This window comes from Brassica napus, chromosome C3 (genome assembly GCF_020379485.1).
Source record: "Brassica napus cultivar Da-Ae chromosome C3, Da-Ae, whole genome shotgun sequence".
In the NCBI taxonomy this organism is placed as follows: domain Eukaryota; kingdom Viridiplantae; phylum Streptophyta; class Magnoliopsida; order Brassicales; family Brassicaceae; genus Brassica; species Brassica napus.
The window spans coordinates 17,575,149-17,598,510 of NC_063446.1; the positions used below are offsets into that span (position 1 = coordinate 17,575,149).

General features: G+C 37.1%; 1 protein-coding gene across 1 annotated transcript; it reads right to left on the reverse strand.

Annotated features, from left to right (window-relative positions):
* Window positions 1-1,847: 1,847 nt before the first annotated feature.
* Window positions 1,848-18,325, reverse strand: LOC106388371. The gene is made up of 35 exons (XM_048752795.1): window positions 17,225-18,325; window positions 16,372-16,516; window positions 15,736-16,014; window positions 15,436-15,603; window positions 15,133-15,342; window positions 14,663-14,757; window positions 14,199-14,373; window positions 13,584-13,963; window positions 13,075-13,198; window positions 12,773-12,868; window positions 12,604-12,675; window positions 12,050-12,187; window positions 11,546-11,699; window positions 11,066-11,415; window positions 10,282-10,742; window positions 9,867-10,187; window positions 9,565-9,789; window positions 8,772-8,862; window positions 8,583-8,660; window positions 8,210-8,500; window positions 7,907-8,104; window positions 7,220-7,702; window positions 6,986-7,147; window positions 6,483-6,815; window positions 6,316-6,398; window positions 6,101-6,205; window positions 5,541-5,769; window positions 4,978-5,343; window positions 4,420-4,521; window positions 3,759-3,902; window positions 3,571-3,659; window positions 3,109-3,191; window positions 2,913-3,028; window positions 2,639-2,724; window positions 1,848-2,407 (listed from the first exon to the last, which is right to left on the reverse strand). The coding sequence occupies exons 1-35, from the start codon at window positions 17,998-18,000 to the stop codon at window positions 2,242-2,244; spliced, it is 7,374 nt and encodes a 2,457-aa protein (XP_048608752.1). The 5' UTR covers window positions 18,001-18,325; the 3' UTR covers window positions 1,848-2,241.
* Between the last annotated feature and the right edge of the window lie 5,037 nt (window positions 18,326-23,362).

The following is a 23,362-nucleotide window of genomic DNA, read 5'->3' on the forward strand; positions in this document are numbered from 1 at the left end:
AAGATTGAAAGATGTAATAATCTTAATCTCAGCATCCAATCTTATAATATGAATACTAAACTGTTAACATTAGTTTGTAAGAGCATCCACAATGGGAGCTCTTAAGTGAATCCTTAGTGGGTGTGGAGCCCACTTTCTTAGAGTTTGTGCAAAAAAGAATCTTTAAAATCCTTTGATAAGGATTGATCCTTACACTGTTCACGGGTCCCATTGACTACGTGGCGGCCCGTGAATGGTCATCTTTTTTTTTCTTTTTTTTTTAAAAAAAAATCCAAAATATCCAAAATTAATCCGAAATGCCCTTGTGTTAAAGACTCCAATGAGTCTCACCATTGCGGATGGTCTAACTTTGTATTTTTCAGATTATTAAAAGAGAAAAAGACAAAAATAGCACTAAATCAAGTTTTTGTTCTCAAACTAGCACTCAAGGTCAAAAGTCACAAAAATAGCACTTAATGTTTTATCAAAAGTCACAAACTTAGGGTTTAGAGTTAAAGGGTGAGGTTTAGGATTTAGGGTTTAGGGTTTAGAGTTTAGGGTTTAGGGTTTAGAGTTTAGGGTTTAGGGTTTAAGGTTTAGGGTTTAGAGTTTAGGGTTTAGGGTTTAGGGTTTAGAGTTTAGGGTTTAGGGTTTAGAGTTGAGAAATGAGGTTTTGGGGATAAGATTTCAAATTTTGAAAAATAAAAAAATTAAAATTTTCAAAGGATAAACTTAGAAATGTGCTATTTTGGTCATTTTAGTTTTTGAGTGCTATTTTGTGATATAAACTTAGAAAGGTGCTATTTTGGAGATTTGCCAATATTAAAATGCAACAATCCCACAACAAGACTAAACAATTTGTCTTGCTTATATGGTAAAAGATTATGGTTCTTGTTTATCGAATTTGAACACTTTATATTCATTTTTCCAACTACTCTTCTATGATTTTGAATTTTGGCTGTTTGTTTAAGTTTAGATTGAATGTTGTTTTGTTTTAGGGTTTTACCGGCTTTTATATGTTTTATTTTTGATTATTTTTTTGTTACAAAATCTGGTACCAAACCAGACTTAATTTACTTTCAAACAGATATTTTCTTTTTTCTCTAAATCGATCCGAACGCAACTAGTTCTGAACCAATATCATATTGAAAATTTATAAAACCTGCATGGACATTTTAAACCTAATACAAATAATGTAAAAATTTAAATCACCCCAACTAGGACACTGAACGCATATGCCTAAACCATCAATTCAGTTTTAGTTTCAATATTTTCGATTTGGTACGGCGTAATATTTCGCTTCTGGTAATTTGCTCATGTCTAGGGTAAACCGTACAAAAGATTATAAGAGAAAAAACTACTTGCTTGAAAGTATATTATAAACTATGTATCTGTTTATAATTGGACTGATTCGGTGAATGGAATGTGGTTCAAAGCTTTAAAAAGTGGAGGTTTCGGGTGGTCTATCTATGGAAAGGGTGAAGCCCATGACTCTCAAGTCTCCTCTATTCTGTTGAGCGCAGGCTTGTCCCTTGCCAAAGAAGCTATAAGGATGCTTGAAACTCTTCAATCAGCAAAGACTCATAGATTCTCAAGTCTTCAGTTAATTTTGGACTCTATTGTCCTCTTCTCTGACTGGACATGATTAAGATCACATGTCTTCTTTTCAGAAACCTTGTCACTTTTTTCACTCCACTATCTTGCAGTTTTAATCAATGCACAGCCACTTGTTTTGATGTTGCTTTCACATTGAATGTTGTATCCAAACTTTGTTCTCGGATTAGTCTGTTTTGAGTTTATGAAATGAAATCGTTGACGAAAAAAAAAAAAAAAAAACTATGCATCTACTTTTATGATGAGAATACCCCTTTCCAATAAAGTTAGACGCTTTCTTTGTTAAAATGAGTTCTATAATCAACACAAAACGAGGACACCAACCTCACATTCAATAGTATTGCCAACCATGGTGAACTCATAAATTTTTACAAGTATACCTCTGCATTTTCTCCATTTGTCACAATCTCTCGTAAGTGAAAATCATCAGTCAATGATCTTCTGATATGAGTCCACCAGGTTCTTTTAAACAATATGCCCTCAATGTTTTAAACAAAAACATATGTAGTGTAGTCTTTCTATTTTACCCAAAGGGAATAAAATAAAAGCTGAGGAAAGACTAATCGCTAATCAGCCAAAACGATGTGTACCTCAAAAGTTTTTTTTTTTACTTTGGCTTTGCACCGATGTCATGGAGTTACAGGGCCTTTACATGTTTTGGGATAGCCATTGCTTGCACAAACCGAGTACAGTGTGCGAATTGGCATGTGAGGCTTGATGAGCTACATATTGAACATCAGCCACGCTACCGCTTTTGGACGCAATCTGGAACGCCCTTTTAAGGCGGCCACATACAACGCAAGCCAGCACCTTTCTGCACTCGTTTACAATCAGATGTGTATCAGCCTAATGATCCCACGCGATTCAGTTTATTACATACATAAACACATTTATGAAACATAGTGAATTGGAACCAAATCTACTGGAACGAGATATGACTATTCAGGTGACAGCCAAATAGTCTAGGAGTGATATTCTTTTTCTATGGAGTTGAACATAATGCAAGAAGACGCATCTAAACAATCATAATTACAAATGATCTTACCGATGGCTGCTTGTTAACATGTCTATGAGACGGTCAGGGCGCTCTTTGTGCTTGTTGGCATATACATTGATGGCAGCACCCAGGACCTACAACATTTCACGTAATATAAAATAAGTAATTTCAACATTACTCCACCGGCTTAAACAGATTGACAAGGAAGACTGTTGCTTGAGAACAGATTCTTTTTTGCTGAAAAGTACTAATTAAATAGATGTGTGACGTGTCTGAATTGTCCAAATAAAATTTTATGTTGAACACATGCAATGTTCAATACCTGATCCCAGTCATAATCTTGGATCGTTCCCTTGATGTTTTTGAATAGTTCTGTCAACTGACTGCCTTTCTTCCTATCGGCGAGTGACGCAGCAACACCAGCATATATATCAACAGCTGCTTAGGAGTAAGAGAAAAGTGAGATACCAAGAGCAACAACAGTTCACAATTATTCACATAAAACAATTAGGGATCACCTGAGAGCTTAAATTCATATATAACTTGAAAAGCCAAGTCAAAGTTTTTCTCAACAAGAGTCTCCACTATTTCACATCTTCTCCTGAAACCAAGAGCCAAAAGACAATTCAGCTAAAGGTTTTTCTCCGAGCTTCAGATTTATAAGAAATAGGCACATGATCTCGAAGGAAAAACTGGTATTCAGTTCACTGGGACAACAAGGGAAGCATATCCGTCTATACTATTTGATAGGCATCTCTTGGAGTTTAAAAGAAAATTGGAATAGAATCATTAGGGTAGTGTGGAAAGGAAAACATACCCTGTCTTTCTACTAAATACTTTTTTAGAATCTACCATACATATTGCTTAAATTTATGCAAGGATATAAGAAATTTGTTTGAAATATAGTGGAGGAGCAAGTTGTGTAAACAAATTATGGAAAGAGATTTCTTTTACAGCCAATCCTTGTTTTCAGGACAAACCTGGATGTCTCTGAATCATTTGGATTTCCAAACAAGGAAAGCTTCCACGGTGCTCCTTCAGAATCACTGAAGGACTTTACCACATCAATCTATAGGAATAACAAACCACAACGTGAAAGGTGGAAGGATAATTCTATAAAGCAGTAATTCATCAAACTGATGAAGACAAAAACTGTTTAAAAAAGTACCTGCATTTTAACCCGAGAGGACAACGTAACCAGAGCTTCTTCACTCAGCTTCTCATTGACACCTTTGCCTCTAACCCCCTTTGTAACAAGTTTTTTCGAGTCTGAACCTCTGTGACGTGCTGTCAATGCTTCTTCAAAGTGTGCCTGTACCCAAATCTTTGTTAGAGACCGATATGTCAAAATTAAAAAGAACACTAGCATGCTTATGATTGTCGGCTATTCTTTGTTTAGGCCCCAAAACAAGATCTAATATATACCTCATGAGCTAGTATATTTATATAACTCTGTTTTAAGTACTAAGGATTACATCAAATAAGACGTTTAACCTGTAAGCACCATATAAACTTGTCTTAATGTAGCCCATGCAACTTTTAGAAATTCTTTAGTTAAGATAATTGCGTAATATTATGCAGACGGAAAAGCGAGCTAAGGATATGCTGCCATAAAACTCAAAAATTTATTTGCCTAATTATTGACTCTAAACCACTTTAAAATGCTTAAATAATTACATTGCAATCCAAAAAGGAAACCTGCAATTCATCAAGACATTAGCATAGTTTGGATTACTTAGTGGATAAGTGTTTTCAGATGGATGTTGCATGTAACCTTGCTAAACACAGAGATTATATGGGTGGTGCAGAAAGAGCTACTGACTCTATACCTTTGCATGCTCAAGATGCCTTACAGCTTCCTCTTGAGTGGTAGAATTCATAAAAAGCTGAATACAGCAATACCCAGAGGTGACATAATCCTTCTTGAGTACCTGAACAATTAGACAAAAAAAAACTGAAAGAATTAGCATTACGTTTAGTAATTTCAGAAAACGCTTAGTAATTTCAGAAAACGCTTAGTAACTTGCTCGTCTTTCTAGAAACAGAAAAGGAAGGTTATACGTTAAGATCAACTATCGAATCTGGACATCTAAGGATGGACAAAATACTAACTCCAAGCTTAGGATCAGGGTTTATGGTTCAAATTGCATGAGAGGAGGTGCAAAGCACAGAGAATAAGACTAGCTGAGAATTTTGGGATAAAATGCCTATTTTGTATCCAATATTCACGGATATTATCTGTGCACATGATATAATTGTATAGCAGAACTACATGCCAAACATGAAAGAAAAAAATTCGATCCTAGTTAGTATACCGAAATCTCCAAGTGGGAACAACCTAAAAATAAGTTGTAGGCAAAGAATCATGAGAACAAAAATGTTCTCACCAGAAACTTGTATAGGTAATTGAAATGCCGGTTTGTCTCTAAGAAAGCACATATACGTGAAAGAGCTCCAGCTATGTACTGGTTTATGGCTTGATCTTGATGTTTTGCGGATTCGAGTCTTTCTGTAATTACTTCCTCGAGGGATGATATAGCTCCGTAACCGACACAATACTCACACAAACTTTCAATGGTCCCATACTCGGTTGCCAATGGATCTGTTCGTTGAGGTGAAGAGGACGAACTAACTGCGCCCAGAGATAAACTTTGCAAAGGAGGGGGAAGAGCACTTGGGGGAAAGAATAAAATGCATGCATCTTTAAAGTGACCGTGCCGGAACATAAAACCAAGAAGGTTTTGGCGAGAATGCTGCAGAATCACACGAAACAGATTCATTGAACCAAAAAAAAAAAGAAGCAAATGTAACAAGTTCATATGTTTGCAAATAATACTAACTGCATCCAAACTAAGACAGTACTAAAAAATCAAACCCACCTAAAGACATATCAAGACAGATAAGTATATTATGAGACAATGTCAGAATCACTTGAATATTATTGCCTTACCTCCTGCAAGTAGTTGGTACATTCAGAGTAGCGAGTACTATCCAAGTTGCTTCGGGGCCCATCTTCAAAGTTTGAACCGGGTACAGAATTATTCTTTTCTGATTCTAGGGATCTCCTTGATCTCTCTGAACGAGGGAATGTCGATGGCATATGCAGAACATTTAGGTATGAGTCTGCTGATAACGAATCGTCCAAAATTGTTGGGGCGCTTTTAGCCAAATGGTCATACCTGACATGCATCAACCGTCCCAAGAATAAGGTCAGGTGGTGGATTACCATAGACTTTTACTTCTTTTATCACCTTCGACTTGCATTATTCATGAGTATCTTCTCCATTCTTAAAAGTTTAATAATTTTTTTTTCTCTTAAATCATTAGGCTGCTTTTTACGTACTTGCAACATATCTAATTAATCATGTACATGTACATGTTCAACTGAAATTATATTTGATCAAACATTGCCCTGTCCTGTAAGTTGATTAGTCAGACATTTCATAATAAAACAACTCTAGAATATCCCCCATACAGGAATAACAGATTTAGTTAAATAGAAACACTTACATGGAACGAACAGTTGACACATCCACAGGCGGTCCTCCCTCTATTGTATTTATTATCTCCTGAATGACATCAGGAATGTCTTCCCCCTTTAATTGAAAGGCTTGCCTATAGAGCACAGAAAAATAACGGTATTACTGCACACAGCCTGTGGTTGAAATATGCAAAAGGGGGTTATAATTTATGTGTTCAGTAACAGCTTTAAAACTAACACGTACTTGAATTTGACTCGAGCTTGGGTATAGCGCTCCATCCGCAACAAAGCTAGACCCCATGCTTTCCACACAGGAAAAACATCGATCTGAAATTAACCAGGTACAAAAGCAGAAGTTATTGCAATGAAGTGACCTTACCACGTGGAAGATAATCAACCTATGAATTTTACCTTGCATTTCTTGCACATATAAACCGCCATACTGTACCGTTCATCAGATACTAATCTATCTCGTAGAGATTCGGATGACAATTTATCAGCAATGTCATCAAGAGAAGCAGAAATTCCAGACCCTAGGAGACTTTGGAGCAACTCTGCACGCCCCAGCCAAATTTCTGCAAGTGAGAGAACTTCGGATGGTTCATCCGTTGATTGACTGCCAACACTGGAGCTGCCAGCATCAGAAGATATATCATCAAGATCTCTACTTCTATCACCGTTGTTATTGGTAAATTCAGAGGCACCTAGAAGTTTTCTCAGCAATGATTTCGCATAAGATAAACCCTGCACAAACAGGGAAGATAGTTGCTTTAGTAATTCAAATCAGCAACAACAATTCCCACTCTCATGGAAACGAATTATAAGAAATGCAAGATGGCCATGTATAGTCCTGATATAAAATACACCCTCCAAATATGATTCAAACGAAAGCATTTTATTGAAAAAGATCATACCTGCACAAATGCCTCCGTTGCATGATATGCTCGGCCAATTGTTTCGACAGATGCAGCCTCCGATAACTTCTTGGAGTTCAATACGTTCTTCATTTGATTGATGCATAAGTCAATTGCAGTTCTTGCTGATACTAGCTCATCAGAACAAAGTGATAGCAGAGCCTAAAACAAGAGCAGTGTCATAAAACCGAAGATTACAGTTATTGCCACACGTGTAAATAAAGATAGCAATACCTTGAAGAGAACAATATCGGGGGTGCTTTCATATTTGTGAGATGCACGTACAGCCTCATCTTTGGTTGTTTCGCCAGTTAACATCCATTCTTCTGCAATGGAAACAGAAGGTAGTCTATCTTGCCCATCTGCCGAATAAGATGATCCCTGGTCCTCTTGAATACCTGTCATAGCCTCCCAAGCAGCTCTCTCAGGTGCCCCCAGCCCGGAACTCTTTCTTTTACGATCATCCTTTGACGTCGTCCTGTTTTCAGTATTACGTGGTCCCCATGAAAATGCTCTTCGGGCCTCTCTCTGAAAATTGCTTAAACTACTAGTGAAGGATGGTTTTGCTGGCCCTGCCCTTTGCTTTTGCCTTAACCGTGATGCAGACACAGTTATTCGAGGTTCTCTGGGCGGTGGGCTAACTGTAACAGCAATAGCTTTTGCGGCATAGGCCATGATAACATTGTTATCTCTTAATGCTGGGAACTCTTTGAGTATCTGAAGGAAACATAAAAGTAAGTCTCATAAAGTCATCAAGGGCGAACATATTAAGGAAGAACAAAGGAAATCACCTATTCAAAAGATATATAGACATGAACAAGAGAGTAACAGAAGTGCATTCACAATAATAGAGATAATATGCAGCAGAGTAATGAAATGAAAGAGAAATGAAAAATTCGAAAAAATTCTCTCTAGACATACCAGTGAGGCATATTGTAGCTGTTTTCTCATCAGCAGAGCTTCAACTATTAAATGAGGATGCTCATGAAGCGAAGAGCATCTCTGTTGCCACGGAAGTGGCAATGCAGCTAACACTTTCAGACCTAAAGCCCAGGAATTAAGCCGGGACACTTCCAGATCCGACAGATTGCTATCTCTTCGCTTCAGAAAGAAATGGACCTACAGAGAAAACGAAACAAACATCTTTCTAAACTCAAAATCAAAATATGATATTCACAATGATATGAAATAATAAAAAAAAAAGAAGAAGAAAAACGTTGTTACCAGGAGCTGTTTTGAACGAAGGTCAGGTAATAACTGCATTGCACCCATCACCACTGGCAGTGCATCAGCGGAGTCTTGAAGTGAAGAAAGAAATCGAGACGCTTCTGCAGGACCACCACCATTGAGTGGATCAGTGGTTAGAAGCTTTACAAGCTGTCGTCCTTGTAATTCTCTTCTAAGATCTATTGATAATTCTGCACTTTCAGCCACTTCCAGAGCTGCGGAAACAGCTCCTTTCCCAGCCAATCTTAAAGCCAAGCCTTCAGGGTCTTCTTTACATTCGGCTTCTACCTGTTTCCCATTCAGAATTTTGAGAGAGAGACCCATACCAAGAGCCAAACGTTGATATTAAGCAAAAGAGGAGAAACATTACCTCTTGCCAGCTATTATGGCGATCATCTGCAGAAAGTATGTGGCTGTACTTCTGCAGAGCTTTTCTCCTATGCAACACCTAGATGGACAAAGAATGATGAGGAAACATAGGTCTTAATTAAAGATTACAAGGTTATTGGGAACTCAAGTTACATGCAGGAATCTAGAGCTGAAACAAACTCCCTTGTACCTCATAGCTAACTGGATCGCTTTCTAAAAGATGACAACTACACATTGTAAGAACATTTAAAGCTGCATCAAGCTCCCACGTATCCATATACCTGAAACCAAGACTTACCAAAACATCAAAACTGATCCACGACAGAACAAAACTGCAAGCCGTTTGTAATAAGATGACAATAAATTCATATTTCTCAGTCTACTAACACAAGCCTGAATCCCACATTATACATACATTTACAGGTTATAAACAATAAGTTCAAACAATAATGAGCAGACTTAAGCGTAGGTATAGAAAGAATGATTGTCTTAGCCTGACCCATTTAAAAGACCACGAAGGAATCACAGGTGTCAAATACACTTAGGAAAAACATGGTAAGGCATTAAATAAGCAACAGAAACATCGGGAAACTTTTACAGAAAGCACGTTGCAATATTAGTTTGCATACAAAACATATCCAAAAATCAAGATACTCAGTGCAACAAACCGCTCACTTAAATCCTCTAGTCACACCACTTTCAATTCATTCCACATCACTGCCTCACCACATTAAGACTTAGGGGCGAAGGCTTTATCATCAAGGTTAATTTTGTTTCAAGTTCCTAATTGTTCACATCAGAGAGCTAAACCAATTGATTCTTATATTTCAATACTAAAATTTGATGCTAATCTTAATCTTATCTCTCCAGGAATAAAGAAACACAAAAATTCTTTCTAATAACAAAATCCGTAAACAAATCTTTGCTCTCAACCCAAATGGCACAGAAAAAAATCGGACTGCACTTCGTGGTGGTTTACTTACTTAAGAGCCAGTGTCGCTGCCAGCTGTTTATCCTTTAGCCGCAGGCAATACTGCCAACTGTTGCTCCCGATGCTCTGACTTCCATATCCCTGAGATCGTCCCAATGTTGAAGGAGTTTCTTCTCTACTTTTGATTAGGAGCTCAAGTAACCAATCGGAAGCCCCATTCCGCAAGAAGTGGTCCGAAAGTGCTAAAGCATCCATTAGTTTTCCTTCATCAATTAATCTAGCAAAATCCCAATCAATCGAACACTAAGAGAACTTTTCCACAAGCTAACGAACCAAAAGAAGAAATTAGCATACCTATTTACAGCATTTTCATATGGTCCTTCATTCTCCCAATCGAAAGAAAGGAAAACCGTAGGATCAGTTCTACTAGCTCCAGTTTCAAAGGATCCACCATCACGAGCACTGTAGTGTGTCAATGCTGGTCGAATATTGTTGGAAAAAGCCTCTTCCGCATCCGATTCCGAGTCACTGTCATGTTCACGAAGTCTCTTGATCGCAGTTCTTTCATCAGGTTTAATCCGTGCGTCGTCAGGTTTTTGCTTAGGTGTCACAACAAATTCAGAAACTCGATGAAGGTTAGTCTGCATTTGTATCCATCGGTTTAAAGTGGGAAACCTGTGAAGAAGAAGAAGAAAAATATCACATAATATGATGGAACATAAGAACTGGATTGATTTTTAATTTAAAGAATACGTTGGCTTGACAGTACCTCTCAGACTGATCAAGAGAAAATTCATAAAACAATCTGTCTGCATCAGGAGAACTTGTGAACTCATCGTTCAAGGAGCTCGAGAAGACAGAATCACTGCCATTGTACAATATGCTCCCACCAAATACGCAAGCTAAAACTGCTCGTACTGGGGATATTTTTACCAAATGTCTGATTACATCCAACTGAAGAGGATACAGAGGGACACCAGGTGTTGCTGAGGAACGGACATAACAATTGGGTTTAGCCTCTTTTGAAGGAGACAGCACTTTACTCTCTGAGTGAGAATATGTAGTGGTTGGAATGACGGGAATACAAGCCCATCCATGACCAGAACGTGGAGGATAAACTGGGGGAACACACGCAGATATTACTTCATGAACAAAATCAGCAGACATGACCTCAGCGACTTTCGCAGCCGCATCTGTGCTACTTCGATCAAACACCAGACGCGTCAATAGCTGCAACATGAACCAACAGTACGAGGTTACAAACAGATCTATGCCCAGAAAAAGCATTGGATTCACTCACAATTCGTACTGCGGTACATATTTAGTAATTACCACCCAGAGGCCAATATTATTAAACAGAACATCATAGGATCTTAAGATGTCACTAATCATGAAATAAAATGCTAGAGTTAAGAGAAGCAAGCACAACGAAACTCGGTAGTTTCTCCAAATAAAAGTAGAATGACAGGATTAGACCACTGGTCCACAATTCGAATGACAAGGAAAACAGTATAAATGATAAATAGCGTGAGAAAAAGCCAAGAAACACTTACGTCTTTAGGCCATTCATAAACAAGAGAGAAAAAGTTGAAATCATGGGTTGTATCAGTGCCGTCTACTATGTCACCAATAGCAGCAATATAGAGTATAAACTGAGATAGATAAGTAGAGGTTTTGTTGCTAAATGGGCCAAATGACCTCTTTCCCTTCTCTTCGCTTTCATGTGAAACATGATTTCCATCCACATCTCTACTTGCTAAACCAGAAGGACTTTGCTTCTTATATTTTAGCCCAAGACCAAGAACTCCATCCTTGTCAAAAGTCATGTCTCTTACGTCCCCTTTGAGTATGTCAACTTCTGGTTTTTCATCACCGATTGCTCTCGCTAGGTTGTGAAGCTTTCCTATTGTTCATTACAAGACCAATTAGAACTCCATGAAAGGCTAAAAATACATAATTAGTCAAGAGCAGACAACTCAGTCACATACTACATCAAGAACACATAGAGGAGAAAAGAGAAAAAAAAATAATACCACTCAGGAACTGTCGCTTGCCCTTATGAGCATCCTCAATCATTTGATGTAGCATTGCAAGAACGCGATCTTTTTGACCCTGTCGATGAGATTCCGTGGCTGATGAAATGATGGTATCTCCACTAAAACTGGCTTGAAGAATTTGAGGGTTATCCTGAAACATGACAGGGTAGGAAAAAAGGCAGCTAGGAATAAGAGAATAATAGAAGGATCTTAATATGTTTTTGAGCGCCTAGATATTCAAATATACACATAAAGGCAGGATTTACAAAAGTTTCCTCTGTGATGGGAGAGAACAGCATGGTAAAAAACAGTATATTTCTGCACTCACATACTTCTAAAATCATAACAGCATCTCCCTCCCTTAAGCATCCAGGCAAAACAAAAAATCATCACTGTTACCATTTGTACTAGGCAATATTATCTCATATGACCGTCCCACATTAACAAATTCAAAATTTTGGCAAAAAACCAGAAAATAGCATATTAAACTTGAGGACTGACCTGTTCCAGGAATTCCTGCAGACGCTTTAAGATCCTTCGCAATACAGAGATTATTGCAACTTCGTGGACCTGATCCCAGTAAGTAAACCCCACCTTTGGAGATCCTCCAGGATATATTTCGGATAACATAACTTGAGACTGCGTACAAAGTAAGAACTACTTAGCAACAACAGTACATACTTCCTGAATAAATTAATTAAATGGAACAGTATCACTTTAAGAATTTAGTAAGAAAATAACCAGCCACTATATTAGACACGGTACACTGTCCGGATATGTATGCAAGCCATTCCTCAATTTAAACTAATAATACTACCCCCAAAGCTTGTTTGCTTTGTGTCCAAAAAGCAATACAAAAATGTATAAGGATGTTAAACCAGATTCCCAATATACACCACTAAAAATGTCCAGAGAATGCAAATCAGTAGACGATTCCAAGAGGAAATCTAGAAACTGGGTACAGATACCAAGTATAATTAAGAATCCAAAGGTAAACAAACGGTTACTTTTTGTAGACCAAGTTAAAGTACATGGAAATTAAGAACACTGCTTGCCTTATCCAATAACTGTTTGGAAATTGTTGTAGATTTGGCAGAAGAAGCAGCCGCATCTATGCATAGTAGAATCTGGCATCACAAAAAGGTAACGTAAAACTTGCTTAGTGGTGGGCAAGGCAATTAATTACAGGGTAGTCCTATCAGGATCTAAACGACAAGGACATACCACAGCCAATGGACTCAACTGAGAAGCTAGAGAACTAAAATCTAAATCTTGCACCGCAGATGCTCCCTCAGCAGTACGAGACATCACATCTTCTACCTGAGAATAATAAGAAATAGAGATACACGTGACTAGATGCATCCCCAATGAGCTTCTACAAAAACGTGGGAACAGTATATAATATACAATCCTCAAGGCAGGAGAAAGAGGTCTCAAATCAGAATACAGTCATATCATTATGCGAAAAGTAGATACATATAAGGTGATACATATGCAAGAACAGTGAGTAATATTACGAAAGGTACCAATGTTCTGTTGAAGGCATTATCCACCCATTCAGCTAATTCAAGAGTAGCTTTGTCCTCTGCTGATAACGCAAACCGATGAACTGCCTGCTCTCCAATGTCATACTTAGCTCTTTGCATGCAGCTGCAGCAAGAAATTTTGTGTCTTAAAGAAGTGGCATGAGGAAGCAAAGTATTACTCAAGACAATTTATATAGGAACTCAGGCAGAGACAAAACGGGAACAAGTAATACTTGCACCTTAAAGAGAAGTTTATTGATAAACTATTTCATCAGCAGCGCTGTCATCAGAAGAACTATTCAAAATTTGCATGCACATACACGCTGAGATTAATTAAATGTAATACAATTAGCAATGCAAAGAAACAGATAGATCGACCTTTCAACTTCCCGTATATTATAATCATAGAGTAAAAGCTCGATTTGGTCCCTAACATTTTCGATGTGAAAATAGACGAGAAATAAGGTGGCTACAATTTTTTCCAAACATAGCAAGAGAATTCCACTCACAGGTTAAGTAGTTTTGCAGGGGCCGCCCTTAGAACACTTAAAACCTCCTTTAAACCCCACTGGCGTTCAGAAAGTGGCAAAAGATGCTGCATAATAGATAACCGCCATTCACAATCTTCAATGAAATGTTTAGCCATCGATACTCTCCATTCTAAAGCCTGTCTTCCATCAGCACTGTAATTACCATCCAGTTGACACTCTTGTTCAATCAGCTCTGATGGAAGATTGCGGCGTAAAACATTGAGTAGCTTTCTTGTGAAAGTTATAACAATTTCATTTTCCCCTTCTGTAGTAAGATCGCCAAGATCCAAACTAGAAGTAGAACTGAGACGAATATCATCAATATGTAAGAGTGAAATAACTATGTTGACCATCATAATCTGCAAAAAAAAAACTGACCTCATGTTAAAGAAATATTTAGACTACCACATTGAAAAAAAAATATTTGATAGAAACACACTACGTGTAAATGTAGTATAAACATATACATTTTTCCATATTATTTCTCTCATTGTAGAAAGTTTTCAGTTCCATATTTTCCACGATGGTTTTACTACAAAATTTAAAGACGGGGGCCTAACTTCCTGTAAATGAAGCAATGGATATAGATATTACCTTGCGTGGAACATTTTTAATTGCCTCCAAATGGGTGGTGAGGTCTTTTAAATAGTAAAATACCACATGATGACTAGCATCTGTCTCGTCTTTAATGACCTCGTCCATTGCACCTAATGCTAAGACAATAGCCTCCAAAGCATAACGCATATGCATCAATTCAATATCTTGTATCCTACAACGTACAAAGACATTAAAAGTGAAATTACCGACCATGAACGACTCGCCCCAGCAAAACAAAAACAAAGAAATGTACAGAATACAAAACACTGCATCGAATTTAACATTCAGAAATAAACCAGAAAGCTAATGCAACAACTATTGTGCACATAAATGAAGGGGGCCAATTTTTGTCAAAGGGACATATGTTAGAATCTACACTAATAAACTATCCAAGGAAGTATGGAGAAAACGATTGGAGTATATGTATACAACATAGCAATATGAACTTTGGTTGAACTCACCTCTTCCAGGCTTCTGCAGTTGAAGCAATAGGTTGCATACTAATCAGTGATATAGCTTCTTTGAACTTTACGCCCGGAACAACATCAAACAACACCTACATAACAGTAGGTCATTACAACTTGTTCGGATGAAGAATAGGAAAAACACATTCAGATGATAATCAACCGATTAATAATAGTACCACTCAACAACAGATATATTTTTGTTATCTATAGTAAATAAGGCTGCAATTTCCTCTTGTTGTCTATTCGTTCTTGTTTAAGTTTCTCCGTTGCCTGAGAGACATCATTCTTACTATAAGTAAATGAATCTAGCCCACATGAAATCTAGTGAAATTTTTCATTGACAAACACTATATCTCATTAGTAGCTTGAGATGTTCATTTGTACTAATTCTTATTTAACACTTTTTCTCTGAGAGAGACTGAGAAACATAGTCTCTGTATAGAGGATAACTTAAAAACTCATACCCGAAGTGGACTCTGCGCAGAAAGCCTTTCCAACACAAGATTTTCAACAAAAGGATCCACCTCCGCATCATTATTCTCAGATGACACATTACCATGCATCAAGAAAGATGCCTTTGGAGTCCAAGATTTACCAGAACTGATATAAGCAGCGAAAGATGCAAGGTGCAGCCGATAGCATAATGTATCGCAGAGATTTTCCACACAAGATTTCTGCTCAGATCATTATGTCCTGTTAGGCTTACACTGTCATATTCTACAAAAATAATATAAAAATAACCGGCTATGCAAAAGAGTAAAGTTTACTTCATCTGTATTGTTTCCATAAAGAGTAGATTCTTCTAACCGAATTGCTTGTGAATTACTAGACCAAAGTAGCCGCATCAGCTTTCTACGGGCTGCAGTTTTTCCAGGCAACAGGTCCCAGCCCATGGAAGCTACTAATGGGCGAAGTCTGGGAAACAAAGTCAGAACCTGTAGCACATGAGAAGAAGACGCTTTCAGATCCCAACAGAGAAATCCAAAACTAAATGGCGCAACAGGCAACCAACGATACTACTCCAGTGCGATAATGAGTACGAAAAGATGCAAGTTTATTCCACCTACATCATTAGCCTCCTGAAGCATTTCTTTCTTCACGTAAGACAAAGCAGCACACATCACACACTCAAGCACATGTGATCCAGAAATACGAGCATAATGATACATGTCTCTGAGGCAAGAATTAACTGCTATGCTCAGCGGGGAATTTTTGTCCTCTACATTTCTCTCAGTTTTCAAGTCTACAAGGTATCGCCGGAAACACTCAAGAGGGGGTGGAATTTGGTCATTGTCGAGAGATAGATGTAGCTGCCTATCTGGGAGGAGCATATCATCTTGAATACCCTGCAGAAGAAAAATTATAAATCATATAATCATAGTACAAGATAACTAAACCAAAGACACGTATATACATATTCAAAACGCACATATAAGCACACCCTTTAACTCAAACCAACCGCTTAGCTAAACTACCTCGAGGGTAAATATTCACAAAAGAACAACGTGAACTGGATATACAAGCTTCAATTCCAGCATACTCAAGGGAAGAAAAAAAACAGTTCTACGTTCCTAAACACAGCAAATGATTAGTTATGGTACACATTAGCAAGATCTGTAAGCAACTTGATTATTCTTATATGTCAAACCTCCTTTTCAAAGGGATTGCTCCCGTATATCAACTTTTATGAGAATGATAGCCACCTGAATCATCTCAAGAAGGTCTCCGCAATTAGAAGAGAGAGCTTCCTTATAGATAAACAGCAAGTTCTGGCGCACCATGTGCCAAGAGTCACCATATTCATCTTTTTTTTCCATAACTCTTGAAAGGAGAGCCTTTAGAACGGCACTATCAGAAAAGAAGGAGAAAACAGAATAATAGTCAGTTCTATATTCTTAAATATGCAAAAACCCAGGAGCAGGAAGTCAAAAGTTAAAGCAAGGAACGGAATTGAGTATGCAAGGCCATAGATTTCTTCATCCATCAGTATGACATCAACATTTTGCACAGTTTGAGATTTTCCTATGGAAACGAAATGAAACTGTCCTAAACAAACAAACACTATAAAGCTTCTCTTTTTGTTTTGAAATCCTGAGGCTGGAGCTCCTCTCCTTCCCCAAGTCGAGGTTCTAATTTAGTTTTTGAAGCAAGAGAAGGCTATAAATTCACTAAACAAACTAATTTTTATTGATGTCTTATAATAAGACACTCCTCCATTATATCTATTCAACAAAAAAGAATGTACATTATCAAATTTCCCTACACAGAAGTTAGCATAAAAAAGGGAATGTTGGAAAATCTCAAACATAAAGTGAGACTACACTTGTCACTACTTTGAAAACTGTTATAGTCTATCTTAATCTAAATCTCGTCTAATTTTAAAGAACATGTCAACCAAAAGAATGAGAACGTGATCAACCCTTTCTACAGATTTGCCTATATTCTTACAAACTAAGAAAATGAATGCCAAGGAAATAATCGTCAGAATTTTGTAAGCACAGCTAATATTCAAAAACTCTAATGTATTTGTGGAGTGTGCATAAATCAAGCACATACTGATAATTCTCTTTCTCGACGCCATAATCAAGGTGAAGATAGCGTACTCGATCAGCTGCCCCGAGCTCATCTCCTTCATCCAATTTTCTTCTCATAGCATCCAACTGTGCTAACTGAACATTCCTCAGTATCAAAGCAAACACATTGTTGCTATCCTCTTCTCGGGGATCTATGGCCTCGTTTCTCTCGACTTGATGTTCTACTTCCTCCACCATACAGCGCTCGGAACCACCATTAAGTTGCCTCCTAATGTTACAGCACAAGGCATCGAAAACATCAGAGTAATCCAATACAATACTCCTCAGAGCCTCAACATCCTCCTCTTCAATCATATAGCTGCTTCCTCCACTGCTACTTGTATCAACATCAAACTTCAATCTCTCAACACCCAAATCCAAAAAACCTTGCAAAACCCGTGCAGAGTTTCCTTCCTTGTCGCCATCCCTAACTCTATCGATCAAGACCTGGACCATCAACAAGAAATCCGCACGCAAACCTAGAGTCTCTGAATCGAAGCCCCAAGGGGAAGTAGGGTTTTCGAATCTGAGAAGCTCGACCGTGGAGAGGAAGGCGAGCAGCGACGGGGAAGAGCAAGAGCGTGACCAGAGGACATTATCGAATCTGCCAGCTTTGGAGACGATGGTCTGGAGAATCGTGTGTGCGAGGTCGGGGTTTCGAACCCTGAGAGCGAGCAACGTAGCCTTTAAGGCCTCGAACTGAGCAAGGTGAAGGTGGTTCGCGGCCAGACGGGAGAGAATCTCCGTTTCATTATCCATTGTCTTCAGATCAATGAATCTAATGCATACCGATCATCTTCAGCAATTCTGAAAGTCGTCCCCTCTCTCTCTCTCTCTCTCTCTCTCTCTCTGTCCGTAGAATCTAAGGAGATTTCTCGTTTCACAGTACGATTATTTTTTATTTTTTCTGGAGAAATTTGTTCTGAAATCGTCAACTGTGCTGAGAAAGCATGATAGCTTGGCGGAGCTGATCAGACCATTAAAACGTTGGTAGAGCAGATCGGTTAGTCGGCTGATTATTATCTGTTTGATCCTGATTTTTTTTTTAAAGAATTTGGTCCTGATTTTTGGTTGTGACTCACAAAAATCAGGGGAAATGAGAGTAAACAAAAACGTGAAATTAAGAGGAAAGAAAAAAAAAGAGAAAATGACAAAAATAGCACTAAATCAAGTTTTTGTTCTCAAACTAGCACTCAAGGTCAAAAGTCACAAAAATAGCACTTAATGTTTTATCAAAAGTCACAAACTTAGGATTTAGAGTTAAAGGATGGGGTTTAGGATTTAGGGTTTAGGGTTTAGAGTTTAGGGTTTAGGGTTTAGATTTTAGGGTTTAGATTTTAGGGTTTAGGGTTTAGAGTTTAGGGTTTAGGGTTTAGGGTTGAGAAATGAGGTTTTGGGGATAAGATTTCAAATTTTGAAAAATAAAAAAATTAAAATTTTCAAAGGATAAACTTAGAAAGGTGCTATTTTGGTCATTTTAGTTTTTGAGTGCTATTTTTGTGATATAAACTTAGAAATGTGCTATTTTGGAGATTTGCCCAAAAAAAAATACAGTTTTCCTTAATTTAAAAGGCTTATTTGCCGAATAACAAAAAAAAAGAGAAATTAAATGGAATTTTGGTTATTTAGCGAATTATAGTTTTTTTTTTGTTATTGGACCTAATTTCCCTAATTTAAAAGAGGAAATAAAAGGGTTTTGGTTGCTTTTTTTTTTTTTTGGTCATCTAAAGATTATATTATCACTGGTGAAATACAGTCGAATACACATAAGTGATACACCATAGATTTTACCTACTTTTAGTCATGGTATATTAGTATTTTAGGATATAGTTATTATGTTTTGGAGTCGTTTTAGCATATTTACAAGTTCATGAATGTTTTGGAGTTAAGTAGTGATTTTGGTGCATTTTGGAGATAAAATGAGAAGAAGCCATTCAGAGTTTAGCATCGATCGACGCACTGCGAAGCGCGCAAGACCCGACTTGGCTTCCAGCCGACTTAAAATCTAAGTCACACACATTTACAGAAATACCTCTCGTCGACTTTAACCTAATACTAGATTTTGATCCGCGCTTTCAAAGCGCGGGTTTATTTTCTTTTTTTTTTCAATTGACAAATATTTAGCGTCATATTTCATATATTTGTGTTTTATTTTATAAAAGACTTAAATTTTTTATCTTTTTTTATCGTGTTTCATTTTAAATGACTATTTATGTTTAAAAAATTAAACTTTATTTTTTAATGAATTAAGTTGGTATAACTCTATTGAATTAATTTTATTATATGGTTAATATATTTAATAAAAATAATTATATTCTTTTAATAAAGATTTATACTTTTCAATGAAAAAATCAATTTTTTTTTATGAATGCTTAAATTATATTAAGAAAAGAAAAAAAATTAATTAAGAATGGTTGAAAAAAAAAATTATTTGAACTTGGACTCAATGGTCCAAAGGAAAAAAAAATGTGAGAATTGGATCTGATTTCTTAATCGGCCCAAATGACCCAAGAGAGATCTGATGTGGACAGTGGGCTGGATCCGAAAAAAATGGCCCAATATAGATGTGTTATTAATATTACTTGATTGCCCTTAATGAAACATGCAATGTTAATAAAGAAATGGCAGGCTAAGGTAAAAAGGACAATAGGATCCTGCTTTAATAGTATAGATTTATGTGCTCCGCCATTGTTCTAAGCAACACACGTTTTCATACTTTCTTACTTTTTCACAGAAAACATAATTTAGGGTTTTTAGTAGTTTAGGGAGAAGATCCAAGACTCATTCAGAGATTTGTATTGGAACTTTAGTTTGTCTACTCTATTCTATTTTATGTAGTTTATTCATATTGTTTCTATGATTTACTTTGCTATGTCCGAGTAATTCACTTGTTAGATTTAGGGTTCAATAAGGTTATGAGGGATTAACCCAAAATATAGAATTGCTAAGGTGATAATTATCCTTCAAAAAATTCTTATTAATGTATGTGTTCTAGAGTAGCTAACTAGAACCTTCAACTTAGGATAGTTAACAACTACGACGGCAGGTTTTGCACCAGAATAGATTCCCTTGAGCAAGGATTGTTAGAAACAAACAACAGCTGATCTAGAAAATACTAGAGAACCTATCGATCAACTCGCTAAAGCTTGTCTAAGAGAACATCGATCGACGCTCTTACCATAACATCGATTGTTGGGGTCAAAATCGGTCACGACAGAATTGACGCCAGAAAGTTCCCGAGAAATATTTTTTCTAAAAAGAGAAGTCGAAAATCGACATCAAAAGCCTCGTACAAGTTTAAAAAGAGTTATACGAGAAGTTGTCAAAATAGATAGTCCAAGCTATTGGTAGATGACTTCCGGGAAATAAGCAATGAAACATGAAAAAGGCCGACCATCATTCCCCAACCATACAAATCATCCGAAGATAGCCAAAAACTCAGCCTCGACCTTAGCCGGCTAGCCATAAGGCGAGCCGGGACAGCATCGTCCCGCTTGCCATATGTCGAGCACGACAGCACCGTGCCAACATCACGCATTCGTGTCTCATCTTTGTAGCTTTCTCTTTCGAGCTTCGGTTACTCTGTCTCTTGTTTCGTTTCGATTGGAGTTACCTTTGGAACTTTACGATAAAAACCACCAAGACTTGTTTTCTCGTATACGTTCGAATTGATCGTGTAAAACGACAAACAATTTACTTAACACTTTAGTTGTCTCAACTATACGATTGGTTTGAGTTATTCTTAAAAGGGCCTACGTCGTACCAAGGGTAACCTTTCAAAGAAATCGTAAAAACATAAAGTCGAAATACGGCCCGATTTTGGACGAAATCGAGCCCAAGGTTGCTATGACGGTCTATCTTTTATTTGCAGAAAGAGATAACTGTCAAGTTTGGAGATAAATGTCAAGTTCCGAAGGATAATCATGAAGATCGGGAAAAATAGAATACTTCCGCAAGGAGATAAACTCGATCCAAGGGCAGAAAAAGAAAGCCCAAACCGACCAAGGAGGAGTATATAAAGGATGCCGAGGCGAGAGGTGCAAAAGGAGAATTTTTACACACAACAAACTTAGCACTTAGAGCGATTTAGGTAATTTTCCGTTTTTGGTATCGAGCTGCGACTCAACTAGGTTTTTCAAATCTTAGGTGGTTAGAACTAGGAAATCGCCAACAACTCTTATGTCTGAGGCTTTACCTGTTGTAATGCTTATACGCAAATTCGGAATAAGATCTTCTTTGTTCTATTCTCGTTTTATCAATTCATTATTTCGTCTATTTACTTGGTTTGATTACTTGACACTTGGCTTAGCAGAAATCTGGGGCCTCTGGGAAAGTTAGGTTCACTTGGCTTTCCTAATTTAACGGAAATCGACGGTGTGAATTTCGGTTCCCACATCGATCGACGTTCGATCCATATCAATAAGGGACAGCTGATATATTGGACTTAGTCAATAGGATTGATTCAACAACGAAAGTTGGAATACTTTCTCATAAGAAGTCGAGTTTTAGAATTGACAACCTAAGTATTCTATACATATATAATCATGATTACCTGAAACCATATATCTAACGCCTTCCTTTAGTTGTTTACAAACCTAAAATCAATCAATTGAACAACTATCTTGTTCGCCCTGCTTATTTACTGTTCTAATAATTTACCTAGCTTAATCACTGCTGATTAGGATCTATTGTGTGTCCTAGATTCTTGTGGATTCGAACCCTAAGTAATACAACTGAATGTCTTATTTGAAAGAGTAAAAGTCACTTCTTAGGGTAATTTGAGTGATATTCAATCCTCTGTTACTAAGAAAAAGTTGGAATCCTCGGAATCCACTCTCCCCAGTCCGCTTCCTTCTCCGACAACAAAACCCTTGTAGTTCGTCAAAGGTATTATCTCTCCAGTTGTTGTTGCAGGTCCCTCCTCCAGCATAGTGTCTCCAGACCAGATTAAGATTGTCACATACACTCCTCGGAATGGTTATATACCTCCCAGGAACTTGGTTGCTTTGATTCAGGTCTCGGCGAAACTAGAAGAGTTGGGAACACCTACTCAGCATATCTCGGGTGCCCCCTTTCTGCTAATTCCAGATGAAAATCTAGATGCTGCCAGAGAGGAATTCAAGGATTTCATCTATGCGAAGTTTCATTATAAAGCTTCTTCTATGGGCAGAGTCATCAGTGTAGTAAACGCAATTCGGGCTCGCTTGGGACCTATAATATTTGTTGCGAATTGACAAGATACTTATCTGCTCAAAGTGACAACCGTGAGCACAATATTCATTGTGGCTAGTAATTGTGACACCTTACAACTTACCGCCAGATTTTTACATGTGTCATGTGTTTTTGTTCCTCTGTAAAAATACATGAAAATAATAAGTTGTAACATATGAAATCCTAGTACATTATTTGTAAAGATGCAAGAATCTTATACGTTTGCAATCTTCGGATAAGTTTTCAGAAAGGATGTGGTATGTTTCTCCATTAATTTTGAAAACATATGGAACATAAACTTTCTTGCTCACATACTGAAATATTTCCTTTTTACTCTTTTGGCAAAAATTAGCTTGATGATCAGTTAGCTTAACATTTGCTTGCTTCTCATAGTATTTTACATTCTTCTGCATTAGATAAGAAAGCCATTAATATACAAATGTTGTTATTCAAATTTGAAAATAATAAAATAGGTTAATTTAAACATGTATAATATAACAATCAATAGAATGATGTGAAATATCTAATATTAACGGAAATAAATTAGAAGGTCAGAGCACTAACTTCATTATCCTTTGCCTTCTCACTCGTTTTGTATCCATCGTAATCAAGCTTAATCTGCGTTAGCAAGAAATGATTAGTGCATGAACGATAGAATACTAATAGAGAGAATAATATATAATATTAACAGAAATAAATTAGAAAGTCAGAGTACTAATTTCATTATCCATTGCCTTTTCACTCGTTTTGTATCCATCGTAATCAAGCTTAATCTATATTAGCAAGGAATGATTAGTGCATGAATGATAGAATACGTAATAATCGAAGGAATTAGATCAATATTAAAGGTCAATATAGTAAATGGCAAGAGTACTCACTTCATTATTTGATATGTTTGTCATTCAGTATA